The following is a 14,720-nucleotide window of genomic DNA, read 5'->3' as shown; positions in this document are numbered from 1 at the left end:
AAAAAAGAGATTTATTATTAATTTTTTTTACAGAAAAGTATTATCAATTAAACTATTATTAAGCTTGTTTAGTTGGGTTGTTTTAAAAAAATTCAAGCATAAATTAATTATTATTTCATTATATTCTTATAAATTAATTATTATTTCATTATATTCTTATAAATTAATTAATTAATCAAAATATTTTTTATTTAAACAATAAATAAATTATTTTATAATTATATATATTTTAATTAAATTAAATTTATTAGAATAAACTTAAACCAAAGTTGTAAGTTTAACATAATTTACTAAAGTTGTTGATATATTAAGTTTAAAATAATAAATTATTGATAGTGAGTATCTCATGCCCTTCAATCATTTAATTTCATTGAGCTATAATAACAACAATAATAATAATAAGACAATCATGAATGCACCACCGTCAGATATACACGCAAAACATCGAATGTGGGCCACCATCTGAACCTCATCTTTGGCTGCAAGCTAGGAACACTTTAAGGCTTGTTTGGTTTTGTTAGTGATTATGTTGATAATCTGATTTAACTCGATTACCCTCTTCTTTAAAAATTAAAAAACATATAATTACTTATTTATTTACCTCTTTATTCTCATTTTAACAATTATTCTATAATTCTCTTTCATTATTAGTATTACTCTCAATATTAATTATTATAGTAGTAAAGAATGAAATCACATTAAAATTTAGATTTTAAAATATAACAACAAAATAAAAAAGAGTTTTGTGGTTTGGGCATTGCTTCAGTTTGAATAACTCAAATTCAAAAAATATATTTTTACTCCCAATTAATTTATTTTTTTTTTAAGAAAACAAAAATATATTTATCACCTAATTTAAATATTTTTATAAAAAATAAGTTTAATAATTGACAATGCAAAAATGAATTTAAGTTTAACAGTTTGATAAAAAAATTAATAATTATTACTACTAATAAGATCAAGTTGAGATTAATATTTTTAAATTATCATATAAGGTGAAGATTTTTAACGTGCAACATTTTGAAACATATTGTCCTCAATTAAATGAAAAATAATTTTATAGGAGAATTCAAATGTCGTGATATTTTGATTAAAAATGTTTTTAATGATAATTGAATTTATGACTTTTAATTTTTTTTTAAATTACTTTGTCATTTAAATTATTTTAGTTGGATTGAATTATCTAATATATTATTTTAATCTTATAACCAAAATAATGAATGTGTAACATTTTGAGGAATATTGTCCTCAATTAAATGAAGAATTATTCAAAATATTGTTTTCATATAACAATAAGCATAATTTAAAATGAGACAATTTGATTTCCTTTAAATATGTATAAATACTAGACAACTATGATGCCGAATCAAACGACCATAGTAATTGGTAAGTAGATATGATGGGACTCTCTCAAGCTTATCCGAAAACACTTCATTATGACATGTTTGTGGTCAGTCTTCCTATTATTGATTGTTTACTCAAAATGGCTTTATTATATTTAATAATTAATAATATTATAGTCATGGTTGATGCTCCCATTTTCTAACATTTCACCATATTTATTTTAATATATTTGTATTAATGCAATGGTCGGTTAATGATATTGAAATAATTTAGAGAGGAAAAAAATATAATTGGTAATAATTTTAAGGAGACGAGAATGCTTTTTTTTTATATAATTTTTTTTTAAAGAGTATATATATATATATATATAAATAAAATAAAAAATAATTTAAAATATAGAGTATTTTAGTATTTTAGCTAATGAGTTAATTGATTTGATATATGAAAGGGAGTGAAGTGATGTTTGATTTTTTTTTGGATTATTAGAATAACCCAAAACTAAACCATTAATTAATAAGGTTTTGTTCGGATATTTGATATATATAAATAAAATAAAAAATAATAATTTAAAATATAAGATATTTTAATATTTTGGTTAATGAATAAAGCAATGTGATGAATAAGAGGAAAGTAACGTGATGTTGATTTTGTCTACCAAAATCGAACAAGGACTAAGTTATTATATTTGTGGGTTTTAATTCTAATGGATAAATATGACTCCACCCTTAAATAATAATAATTGGTCTATTTAGATGAGTTTTTTTTTAATAAGTGGATTATTGTTCATTTAGTTAAAAAAAAACGGATTATTGTTGAATTTCTCAATAATGTTTAGTTCAGTTTTTAAATTGTTGGCATAATTGATATTTTAATAATTAAATCTAAAAAAAATCACTAGAAAGTACAAACATTTACCATTATAAAGTTATCAAAAATATTTCTTCATAGATTTCCTAAAAGAGTTGGTTTGGTGTTGTTCTAATTATTTCACTATAATTATATTATTTAAAGGCCAGTTTGATTCAACTTATGAATAAATTCCTAGGCTTTGAAAGTAGTTTTATTGAATAAATTAACAGTTTTCAACAAATAAGTTATATAATCTGAAACAAATAATAAAAATAAGTTTGAACGAACAAATTTATCATACACACTAAACTAGCTTTCAAACTTCAACTAAATATATTTATTTAAAAATAATTTTGTAATAATAAATGATATTTAAAATAATTTAGAGTCCGACAAATTATCACTTTATTTAACCTGTTTTAATTAAAATATTATTACTTTATTTTATTAAAATAATTTTAAAATAAAATAATAATAATATTTACTTATTTAATTCGAGTAATCTCATAATGAAATTAATTAATTGATTAAACAAATAATATTTATAAATAGTAATTAAAATATTATGAGAAAAGGTTTGGGCAGCCAAAAGTGAAGTAGAGGAGAGAGAAAGGGAGAAGTCCATTTCTTCTCCGTGTCAGTATTTGGCTGCTTGTTCTTCTCTGTGACAGCTCGCACTTCACAGTTCACGCAATTTCCATGGAAAAGGATGGAAGGAAGGAACCTAACCTTTCATCTAAATACAATCTATCTATGATTCATTCATTGATTTCTAATTATGTACCAATTAATGAACAACTGAACTGAATGCATATCACAGATTTTGATAATAGTACAAGGATTCATTGATTAGGTAATTAAGCTGAGAACCGCTCTGCTGATGTAACCGATAGGGACTTCGTCAGAGCGCCAAACGGCATGGATCTTAACAATAATGATTCCATTTCTTCTTCATTTCATATTGGATTTATGTTGTTCTCTCTCTCTCAACTATACTTTTGATTCTCTTCCACTGTTGTTCTCTCTCTCTCTCTCTCTCTCTCCCCCCGTGACTACTTGAATGCAGATTGCATCATTGATTGGATGGTATCATAATCAGCCGACTTCAATTACTCCTACTATGTCTTCATTAACAGCGACAGCAGCCGGAATGGCGGTTTCATTGACAGTTCGCGACTGTCATCCTCGGTGTTTCAGGTACTCAAGTAAGCTGATGATCTTAATTGGACTTTTCATACGAATCGTGAAATGAATTTTCGATGAAATCAGCTTCGTCTTCGTTTTATTTCCTTATATATACATATATGCATGCATTACATTAGAGAGTTGAAGATGAATTGTTATGTATGACGATCGTCAGGTACGATTATCTTCTTCGTTATCGGACTGAGGATAAGAAGACGAAGAAGAATGATTCTACCTTGATTACAGCAATATGGAGACAGAAGAAGAGCTTACGTTTGTCTCCTAGGGCTAATTCTTCTCTAGACTCCACAAATCATTCATCCCGTTCTGATCATTATCAGGAGGTTTTTATAACTTCATTTGATTCACGTAATCTCTAATTTATGTAATCCTTGGCATGCGTTACCGATTGATTTGACTTCTTTCCAGGTTATGAAGTTGGCTAGGCAAAAGTTTACACAGGAGATATCTTTTGAGTCTATAGAAAGAGATATTTCTCTCGCGAAGGTAATTTCTGTCATTATCCGATCGATATCGATGAGTCATTAACCTTTTTCGTTAAAAAAATGGCAGGCGTTGCTGTATATTGCAGCTGAAGATGAATCATTCATGGCTTTCAATCGAGAAATGGATGCTCAATTCTTTCATAACGAGAGGAAGGACGTGCACATTCCATCTGAAATCCAAGAATGGGAGAATCTCGAGACAATGCCATTATTAGGTGGAAGGAGGATCAATGATTGTCTGACTGAGCTAGATTCTATCGCCAAAGAGGTTCAGGCTGAGCTAGTTTCGCGAGAAATTGGTTGTCATTTCGTCGAAGTATTGGAAGCTGTGAATTTAGTCCTTTTCGAGTCAAGGGGTTTTAAAAGGTCGCCCGTTCTTGTTGATCCAAAGTACTCGTACTTGCACTCTGTTTTGAGCTCTGGATGTGGAAGTGGTAAAAACTTGATTACTCTGTTAATGCATCAAATTCCATTAGAACTAGGCAGTTGTTCTGATTGAGACAATATATAATCTTCTTTGCAGCAATTATACTTAGCATAATATATATTGAGGTTTGTCGAAGACTTAATCTGACTATTGTGGGATCTCGAGTTGGGGAAGAATTTTTTATTTGGCCCCAAATGGGAAATCCCGAGGTTTGTCGAAGAAGAAGGATGTTTGTTACTTGAGAAAGTAAGATAGTCCTGCTAAACTAACCAGGTTTTGTTTTCAATTTTAGGAACTTTTCAAGGTAACTTCAGGGCACAGTCTGGTTGGTGTTGTTAATGGAAGATGTGTGGATGACCCAAGATCAAAGGCATCAGATTTAAATAGCAGTTCGCTCTCCGGACTTGAAATTGCCACAAACCGAGACATTATTGGGATTGCTCTCGCAAATTTAATTGTATGTTCTGAACTTCTTATTTGTTTGATATCATAATAGGAAAATTGAAGTGAAAATATGAGGTGTGCAGAGACTTCACTGGAAACGGGCATCGAGAAAGAACCATGGACTGATGCTAACATCTCCACTTAGACCAATTCATGAGCAAAAGGAAACACACAATACAATAGACGGCCCAAAAGTTCCTTTGGTACGGCCTCAAGATCTAAGGTAACTCACCCACTTTATGTTTAAATTGTGATTGTTAAGTTTTGCTGCAAAAAGAAATTAAAATCTCTTCCGATTGTGAGGGCGGTTTTGTGTTGTTTCCCTACAGGTTCAAGATGCTAATTTTGCAAGTTGGCATGAGATAAAGGGGAGAATTAATGCAACTAGTTTCTATAGCAATTATAGTGCACTAACTTTATGATTCATCTACATCCCCAAGTAGTTTCAATTTGGGGACCACACGTTCTTATACAGACTTGTGGAGATAATATTTAAGGAAAAAAAGGAACTTCTTTAAATGTTGTTCATTGAAAAACTCAACCATGAAGTTAAATTACTCGATCAATTAGGGACACTTGTTAGATTTCTCATCTGGATGTGGATCAAAATGAGTTGAAACTGAACTTAGTCTTCTTCTCGGGTAACTCCACTTGAAGGGAATGCATCTAAAAATAGTAAATTTATTTTACTTGAATTGCAGATTTAGTCTTAAGTAACAACTAGTCATTATCTTTCCTTTTATTTCAAATTGCATATATTTTAGTACCTATTGTTTTTATCAGTATGGGTATGTCTTAAGAAGTATTGATAGCGTGGTCTATATCCATTTTGCAATATTTCTATCTATTTACCTGTTCTTAATGTTTGCATTTACTAGTCCTTTTAATGAGTACCCGTGGAAACTATACATGGTATATTAAAACTTATATATATTTTTAGGCTGGCTATCATGGCTTCAGAAAGATTATTGATTCTACAGCCACATAATTGGTCTTTGAGAAGAGATCATGGGATGATGTTGTACTATAGCAGGTTTGAGATCCAACTAGCCGGTTTGGTCCTTGGTCCCTCTATTGTTGTTGTTGTTGTTGTTGTTGTTCATAAACTGTTTTATTTTTTTGGTTTCTGTTCAGGGACTATAAGAAGGCAGTGCAAGAGCTTAGCATCTGCATGGCGTTTGCCCCAGAGGAAGAGGCGGAAGTTCTTGAACCATTTGTGGAGAAATTGCATTTGGTGCAACTGGAATTGTCTTGGAAATCACTCGGGAATAAAGATAGACTCAAAGTTGGTTAGGTTAGGCTTGTTTTTGGTAAGAAATATATATATATATATATATTAAGAAGTGTCATACTTGATACAAACTCGAGTTTCTTGAATGTGGTAATAGGATTATGAGATTGTAATGCGTCGATTTGGTCATGTTGTTTGTATTATTAACATGACCTTTTCGATTGACTATGAGATCACTTTGTACGAGTACTATACAGAGGCTTAATATTGCGGCTGAATGCTCTATGGATTAGTAGTAATTTGTACATAAAGAGCAATTAATAACCCTACTTAAAACCACATTAGATAGACTTTAGTTAATTTTGGTCCTTAGAAAAATCAAAATGCAGGGTTAATTAGATCTTCAATGACTGCCCAATAGAAATTTAATAAAGAATTAGCAAGATCGTCTGCTAAAAATATCACTTAAATGTAGACCATAATGAAATTAGGCTCTTTTTCTTTGAAGAAATGGATTATTTAAAGCTGATGAAATCTTTTATCATTTGGCTAGTTTTTCACATTAAATGTTGTCTTTTTACTAGGTTCTTACCGTTATCAAGTCTCATTTTTCACATAAATGTTTTTTTGAGACATCATGTAACTTCAAAAGGTTCATTTATATGAATATGATTTAATTGTCCATTAAAAAAATATGAGGGGTAACTTTGGTGAGTAGTGTTACCTTTTAAATTATTATATATATATATATATATATATATATATATATATATATATATATATATGAGTAATGATATGTACCGTATCTATCTCATTTGATAAGCGTATCTATCTCATTTGATAAGAAAGATAAAATATTTTTCTCTCTCTTATATTTTTTTTAAGATATATTTTCTATTTTTATCAAATGAGGTAGGTGCTGTATGAATGTGTTGTGTATAAGGGTGCTCTATATATATATATATATATATATATATATATATATATATATATATGAATTTTATAATATTTTTATCAAGTCTTATAATTTATGTGCAATTTTAATGAAAAATATTATAATAATTATCAAATATAATAATATAAGTATTTATATTTTATTTGTTAAATAAAATTAAATATTGAACCAAATACAACAAAATAAATAAATTATAACCTACATCAAGAAACCAATTTAAAAAATAGTCAAAAAAAAAAAAAAAAAAAAAAAAACCTCCTTCAACTCTTTGAAAGGCCAACATTATTTAGGAGTCGGCCTAAGAATAGTCTCCTAATTTAAGTTTTGACATCTCTATTTGTAATTGAGATTTCTTATTCTTAGTATTTTCTTTTAAGATTTTGATTGTATATTTGGTAATTGGTATTTGTTTGACACTATTTTTCTTGTTCAACTTAGTCTCTCCATATACTAGTTTTTAAATTTAAATTCAAATCATTTAAAATTATTTTATTGAACTTGTGGCACCTTTTAATTTAGAAACATATTCACTGTCAAAAGAAAATTTGGAACGAGACAAAATATTAACATGGAATAATTGATGCCAATATTACTTGAAATCCGACTACAAGGGATGATTACTCTCTTTTATTTTTAAAATTATTTTTAAATTTAATGATAGTAGACAAACAAATATAAGAATCTGAGTTGGAATAGTTTTGAAAAAAATAATTGAGTGAATATAAAAAATATAATAGAAAAAAATTATCGATAAAACTAATGGATAAAGATGAGTTTTATCAATTTTGTTTAGGAATTATATAATAATATAAAATTAAATTGAAAAAATTTAAGAAATTAGAGATAATATTATATTTTTATTTTAAAAAAAATATAAGTGTTTGACACTAATAAAATTATAAAAATAATAATAATATATATATATATATATATATATATATATATTAAATTTAAGATATATTTAATAATAAGTTAAAAAAAAATTAAGTTTAAAAAGTAATTTAAGTTAGTTTGAGAATTATTAAACAAATAAATTATTTAAAAAAATAATTTTAAATAAACTCATTCTATTTTATTTGAATAATTTTATTTGAAGGCCATAGATTTTTTGACACTCTATTTTAACACTTCATTTAATAAGTTCGTTTTTATAATGCTTGTCAAGTCTAATCCATCAATTATATAGTACTTAAATATTTTTAATTAAAAAAATTATTTATAAAATTATTTATACAATTTAATATCTAAAATATTAAATTTTGTTTTATTATTATTATTATTTATTAATTTATTAAATATAATTCTTAATTTAGTTTAATAATTTAATCTATTGAGAATTTTTATTTTTTAAATATATATATGAGTAGTGATAGAGTGAGGGAATTTAATGAGGGAATTTGGTGAGGGTATGACGTGGCATCACCTTCATTGGTTGGAAAATGTAAAATTGGAAGGAAAGAGAGAAAAGAGAGAAATTATTTAATTTTTTCAGCGAATAAGATAATGCCACGTCATTCCCTCACAAAATTCCCTCACCTAATCATTTCTCTCTCTATATATATATATAATCAAGCATATTCCTAATATAGGGAAATGATCGTCAAGAGGAGCCTAATTACAGATGGTGCGGGCCATAATTTTAATAGCGGGTGACTTTTTTTTTCTGACGAAAATGTCCCAATTGCGTCACGCATTCTCAAGTTGCGTGACGCAATTTTTTATTTTTTTATTTTTCAAAAAATTTTAATTATGACATTTTTTAGACGAAAATGCCCCAGTTGCGTCACGCAACCTCGAGACGGAAAAAAAAATAAAAAAAAAAAAAAGAATCAAAAATATAATTATCATTAAAAATAGAGGATCACCGGCGTTATTAAAATTATGGCACACCATCTATAATTAGGGCCGAGGGTCATTTCCTCAAATTTTCCCCCTAATATAAGGCGCCAACAACCTGTTTCTTCCTCCCGCTTCTTTCTGGTTCAAGCTCCCTTCTTTCTTAGGAAGAAAAAATGGCTATCTCATTTCTCCATCCTCCAGTAGCTATGAAATCAACCAACGGATCTACCTCTGTAAATACTGCTCTTCTCTCTCCCTCTCCTCCTCCTCCTCTTCATTTTCAATTACCTCTACAGAAACCCTTGAACAGAGACTTCCTCCGCCTTCCACCCATAACGCCTCAGCTCACTCCACCCAAGACCATAAAGAGACGGCGAACACTTTCCAATCCCACCACCGCCTCCGACATTCTTCACTTGATGGATGTCCTTGGACTTCCAGTGTCCGCAGACATATACGCTTCTCTTCTTAAAGAATGCACACTTCGCCAAGACACTTGCGCCGCCATCGAACTGCACGACCACATTAGAAACAGCCGTATCCGCCTTGATTTGCCGCTCATGAATCGCATCTTGGTCATGTACTTATCCTGCGAGTTATTTGAAGATGCACGCCAAGTGTTCGACAAAATGCCTGTTAGGGATAACAAGTCATGGGCAGCAATGATTTCTGCTTATATGGACATGGAAGATTATTGGGAGGCCATATCCTTATTTGTAGAGATGCGTATTGGTCGGAGAAGAGACAAAAACAACACCGGCGAAGACGACGACTCCTTGCTCTCCTTCCCTGTCTTTTGGGTGGTTGTCCGGATAATCACTGCATGTGGACGAGTCCAAGAGTTGGATCTTGGGAAGCAGATCCATGGTTGGCTTCTGAAGCTTGGGTATGGAAAGAGTTCATTTCTCACCTCTTTATTTATCAATCTTTATGGGAAACTTGATTGTTCAGAAGGGATTGACTTCACCTTTGATAACATGCCTTCCAAGAACAACATTATTTGGATGACTAAACTTGTCAACAACTGTAGACAAGAACATTTCAAAGAAGTTTTTAGTATCTTCAATGAAATGAACAGAAGTGGTGTGAGGTGCAATGCTTGTACATTCTATAATGTTCTTAAAGCATGTGGGAGAATGGAAAACGGCGGGTTTTGTGGTCAGCAGGTGCATGCGAAAGCAGTGAAGATTGGAATAGTGAACGGTTTTGTTCAGAGTGGATTAGTTGAGATGTACGCGAAATGCAGGTTATTGGAATGTTCAAGGAAAGCTTTTGAGATGCTTGGAGATGAGAGAAATTTGGATTGCTGGAATGCTATGATTATGGGATATGTAGAAGAAGGATTGGTGGTTGAAGCTATCAAGATTGTTTACGAAATGAAGGCTGTTGGTTTGGAACCTGATGAAACATTGCTTGATGAGCTTAAATGTGCTTGTGCCAGTAAAGATCACTACATGTAATGATTCCATATATATTCTAGCTACACTCGAGTTTCAACTCAACTTGAAGTTGAAAATCCTCGAGAATAGGGTTTTGCTATAGCCTTGTATGTAAGTCTTATCTGTAACTGTTTGTCCCAATCAAGTCTCATTTGTTTATAGTGATGGATGAACTATAGATTCCTCTGTAATGAGTATGTAAGTAGAATGCAAAACAATATTAAGAACAAAATCTTTAATCAAGATCACACTTAATAATAAAATGATTCATTCTTCCAAAATCAATGACAAGAACCTATCACTAAGTACTATCCTCTCTTCTTCTTTTTATCCTTTCAAGATAAAAAAAAATAAAATAGAAACAAGCCTCCAAATTATACCGGGTGTAATTTACTTTCAACTGAATGGTAATGTGTATGTTCAACAAATCAATCCGATATCAACTTTGGTGATGTTGCAGAGAGCCTCTGGTATGGCATCTTCCCTAATAGAGCTGGCGAATCCCTTTGGATAAGGGGATCAACTTCTCGAGGAACATGAGTTATAATTCCCATAGAAGAAGCTTGTCTTTCACTATAAGAAGCCCATGTCACCAGATAAAGCCCCACAATAATTAAGGATCCACCCAAAATGCTGCCAGACAACACTCGACACAATTAGTAAAATATGCAGTCGAGAAAAGTTATATATGGTTCAGAAGAAGAATAACTACCTTCCCAAATAAACTGGGCTTCCAAGGAATATCAATGAGAGTAGTGTAGATGCAGCAGGTTGAAGTGGATTGTATAGTGCAACTAGAGCAGGTCCTATCATTTTATTAGACCATGTCAACAGTCCATAGTTAAGGGCAGATGCAACCACTCCCTAATATAAAAACATCAAAAACTTTTCTTCAGATTTCTATGTTTCAAAGTGAAACAAAAATACATTAGAAAAATGGGCCCATTTGGAAAAGACTCATGAATCTATTGACGATTTCTCATCTAGATCTAGAAAGTGTTTCCAAATGGGCTCTTTTTTACCGCATAGATCACTGCAAAAAGCTCAGACTTCGTCAAACTCCAATCAGCCGACTCCCCACTCATAAATGCTGCTGTCACCACCATAAGAATAGTACCGAACAAGTATGAATATGCAGTCACAGATAAACTTGCAGGATACTTTACGAGAAGTGGTGCCTGAAATTGCAAAAACAATTATACTCTTTACTAAAAATGATGTATAGAAGAGTTGAGTTCCAGTTTCCTCAATAGTCGGTTTACCTGAATGGCTAAATAAGCTGCCATACACATACAGTTAGATATTAAGCAAAGAACACCAAGATGCCAGTGGTCAAACCCAACCTCCATTAAAGTGGAAGTTAACCAACCAGAAGGTTCCGGTTGACCTCTCGCACTTATTTCACTTTGTGAAGTGAATTCCGTGTTTGTATTGCCAATCACAGCTGGACCTTGAAACAGAACCATCAATAGGGCACCAGAGACACAAACAAAAGTACCTCCAATCTTAGCTTGACCTTCTGTAGTTAACAACCTCACTGTTTCTGTACTGCATTAAGAATGTGTACATTTTTTTCGTGTCAATTAGGATCAAGAACAGATAGATTGTTTTAAGATAAACTGACCCCATAATTGCTGCAAATATGAATGTGAAAACCGGAATTGCAGGTTGTACAGCTGCAGCATAAGTTGGGTTCGTGTAGCCAAGACCAAGGAGAAACAGAAGCTGGTTTCCGAATATCCTATTCTCAATTTCAAGAAAGGAAGCATTAAGTCTAGGTTAGGAGAGACAAAAGTGAACCTAACCTAAGTGTGCTTAACATTGAAAACTCACCCTGTTAACCCTAGAATGAAAAATGATACAAGAAGACCTCGAGTCAATGGAGGCCTAATTCTTCTGCAGAACAGTATCAAAGTTTTAGGTCAAAGTTTGAAAATGCTGAAGCAGAATTTCAATGTTCTTGACACTGCAATTCATCATGTAATCATACTAGCTGAGAAAAGATTGTGACTACACTAGCGTTCTCCACAATTCAATTTGGATTCTATCAATGTATATGATCAGTTGAAAAGAATGGTACCAACTTTTCTCGAATAAAGGCGATCGGAGCGAGGATAGAGAGCGCAATTAGGTCGCGGTAAACGCAAAAGACGAACTGGTTGACTCCGACGTTGAGAGCAACTTTAGTGATAACATGGTAGCCTCCATAGCAGAGCTGAACCAGCACCATTGCAGCATGAGCTTTCCATATTTCCCCTCCAGATCCTCCTGCCGCCGGCATCATCCTCGCTGTTCAGCTCAGACCTACAAAGACGGTTGGTGCAGTGGTTGAAGAAGAAGATGAGATGATTGATTCAGTTTAATCAAGGGGAGAGAGAGAGAGTGCGCTTCAATGTCACAAAAGTTAATTTTAGGGAAATTGGATTTATATTACGTTTTCTTTTAATATTTTTTTCAATCAATTCATTCATACATATAAATAAATAAATAAAAGTTATAAGAATTATAGCTTAACCGCGTTATATGAAAATGATACAGTGAGGCAATTTCTTTTTAAAAAAATAATACATCTCATTAATAGAATACTTTATGATAAAATTTATATATATATATATATATGTAATTATATAATTTGATATATAAAATTAGGAGAGAAAATGACATGTAGTCTGATTCGCTGAAAACATAACAATTTTTCTTTCTCTTTTCATACTTTACCCTCGTCTCTTTTTCTCTTTTCTATTTATAATTAGTTTAAATAAACATATTTTTATTTTCTATATAATATTTAAAATTAATATTTTTTAAAATTATTCTCATACTATTAAAAATCTAACATATTAGAATGGAAGAAAAAATTAATCTTTTTTAAATTAATTCCTAGCCTCGGCTCATCTGCTTAGCCCTCTCCATTATCTTCGTTCTATCACCTTCAGTCATTCCATTCATTTTCAGCTGCCCGCTCAAACCCTAACAAACTACATTACTTCTTCCTTAAACCCTAACTCGTTTCCGTTCTCCATTTCGTGCACTTCAAAATGGTAAACTCGTCATTCTTACTTTAGTGTTGATAACCTACAATTCATTGCGACATTGTAGTCTAACTTCCGACTCCGTGATTTTAGGATTCAGATAAACAAATCTATGATGATGAGAAAAACAAAGTTTCTGTAAATGCAAAGAAAAACGAATAAAAAAAAGACAGTGAAGAAGAGACAGTTTCGCAAGTTGAAAGGTATCAACTTATGATTCCTCTTAATGTTATGATTTTGTATTAAATTGAATTTTGAAATTTGTATTGTTTGCAGCGTTAAGGTATATATAAGAGGAAGACAGTGAAGAGGAAGTTGGACAATGTTGAAAGATAACTGCGTTAAAATATTTTTCTAAATGCATTTTCATATTTTTCTAACTGCATTGTTATATTTTATTAAAGCGTTATCAAATAATCTAACAAGAGAAAGTCTGACAAGGTAACAAACTTCGTTGTCATATTTTTTAATATGTGTTGTCTTATTTTTCTAACTGAGTTGTCATATTTATAATACTGTGTTGTAATATTTTAATACAACGTTGTCAATGAATATAACCCGAGGAAGTCTGACAAGGTTCAAAGGTAATAAACTTCGTTGTCATATTTTTAAATATGCGTCATATTATTTGATATGTGTTGTCATATTTTTCTAGCTGAGTTGTCATATTTTATAAACTGCGTTGTCATATTTATAATACTGTGTTGTTATATTTATAATGTTGTAATAAAATATGACAACACATTATTATAAATATGACAACACATTTTATATAATATGACAACTCAGTTAGAAAAATATAACAGTACCGCATATCAATTAATATGACAACGCATATTTAAAAGTATGACAACGAAGTTTGTTACCTTTGAATCTTGTCAGACTTTCTTTTGTTAGATTTCTTGACAACGCAGTATTATAAATATGAAAACTCAGTTAAATATGACAACGCATATCAAATTAATAATATGATAACGCATATTTAAAAATATGACAACGAAATTTGTTACTTTTGAACCTTGTTAGACTTCCTCTTCACTATTTTTTCTTATATACTCTAATAGTGTAAACAAAAGAGATTCCAATATTAACTTTAATATAAAATTATAACATTGAGAGAAATCATAAGTTGCTACATTTCAACTTGCGAAACTGTCTTCTTCTTGGATTCGTTTTTCTTTACATTTGTAGAAGAAACATCATATGTGATTATTTGTTTATCTGAATTCTAAAATCACAGAGTCGAAAGTTAGACTATATTGTCGCACTGAATTAAAGAATGATGAGTTTACTAATATGAAGTGAACAGAACAGAGAACGAAAACGGGCTAGGGTTTGAGAAAGAAAGAATGTAGTCTGTTAGGGTTTGAGCGGGCAACTAAAGCAGAACGAAGATAATCGCGAGAGCTGAGCAAGGGCGGTAGGAAGAGGGTGTAATAGAGAAAGGGGGAATGACTTAGGCTTGTTTG

The 14,720-nt window shown here is 30.9% G+C and overlaps 3 protein-coding genes across 5 annotated transcripts; 2 read left to right on the top strand and 1 right to left on the bottom strand.

Moving 5' to 3' along the window:
• The first annotated feature begins 2,886 nt into the window (after window positions 1–2,886).
• On the top strand, window positions 2,887–6,283 carry LOC124932861. 2 transcript variants are annotated; one of them, XM_047473571.1, is made up of 9 exons: window positions 2,888–3,390; window positions 3,554–3,722; window positions 3,808–3,885; window positions 3,952–4,318; window positions 4,408–4,520; window positions 4,604–4,768; window positions 4,839–4,978; window positions 5,696–5,788; window positions 5,890–6,283. In XM_047473571.1, exons 1-9 carry the CDS (start codon window positions 3,254–3,256, stop codon window positions 6,047–6,049), a joined length of 1,422 nt encoding a protein of 473 aa, XP_047329527.1. In that variant the 5' UTR covers window positions 2,888–3,253; the 3' UTR covers window positions 6,050–6,283. The 2 variants fall into 2 exon arrangements, with proteins under 2 accessions (XP_047329528.1, XP_047329527.1); XM_047473572.1 differs by lacking the exons at window positions 5,696–5,788; window positions 5,890–6,283 and adding an exon at window positions 5,085–5,669 and having other exon boundaries at window positions 2,887–3,390.
• Window positions 6,284–8,896: 2,613 nt separating this feature from the next.
• On the top strand, window positions 8,897–10,410 carry LOC124930690 (pentatricopeptide repeat-containing protein At1g31790). The gene has a single exon (XM_047471026.1). The coding sequence runs from the start codon at window positions 8,954–8,956 to the stop codon at window positions 10,238–10,240; it is 1,287 nt and encodes a 428-aa protein (XP_047326982.1). The 5' UTR covers window positions 8,897–8,953; the 3' UTR covers window positions 10,241–10,410.
• Window positions 10,411–10,442: 32 nt separating this feature from the next.
• On the bottom strand, window positions 10,443–12,596 carry LOC124930691 (WAT1-related protein At4g19185-like). Of its 2 annotated transcripts, none has more exons than XM_047471027.1 (7): window positions 12,304–12,596; window positions 12,053–12,115; window positions 11,844–11,960; window positions 11,482–11,767; window positions 11,242–11,397; window positions 10,932–11,083; window positions 10,443–10,852 (listed from the first exon to the last, which is right to left on the bottom strand). In XM_047471027.1, the coding sequence occupies exons 1-7, from the start codon at window positions 12,501–12,503 to the stop codon at window positions 10,648–10,650; spliced, it is 1,179 nt and encodes a 392-aa protein (XP_047326983.1). In that variant the 5' UTR covers window positions 12,504–12,596; the 3' UTR covers window positions 10,443–10,647. The 2 variants fall into 2 exon arrangements, with proteins under 2 accessions (XP_047326983.1, XP_047326984.1); XM_047471028.1 differs by having other exon boundaries at window positions 12,300–12,440.
• Window positions 12,597–14,720: the final 2,124 nt, after the last annotated feature.

The sequence above is a fragment of the Impatiens glandulifera genome, chromosome 3 (genome assembly GCF_907164915.1).
Source record: "Impatiens glandulifera chromosome 3, dImpGla2.1, whole genome shotgun sequence".
In the NCBI taxonomy this organism is placed as follows: Eukaryota; Viridiplantae; Streptophyta; class Magnoliopsida; order Ericales; family Balsaminaceae; genus Impatiens; species Impatiens glandulifera.
The sequence above is the reverse complement of the archived record's forward strand: the minus strand, read 5'-3'. Positions and strand labels throughout refer to the sequence as shown.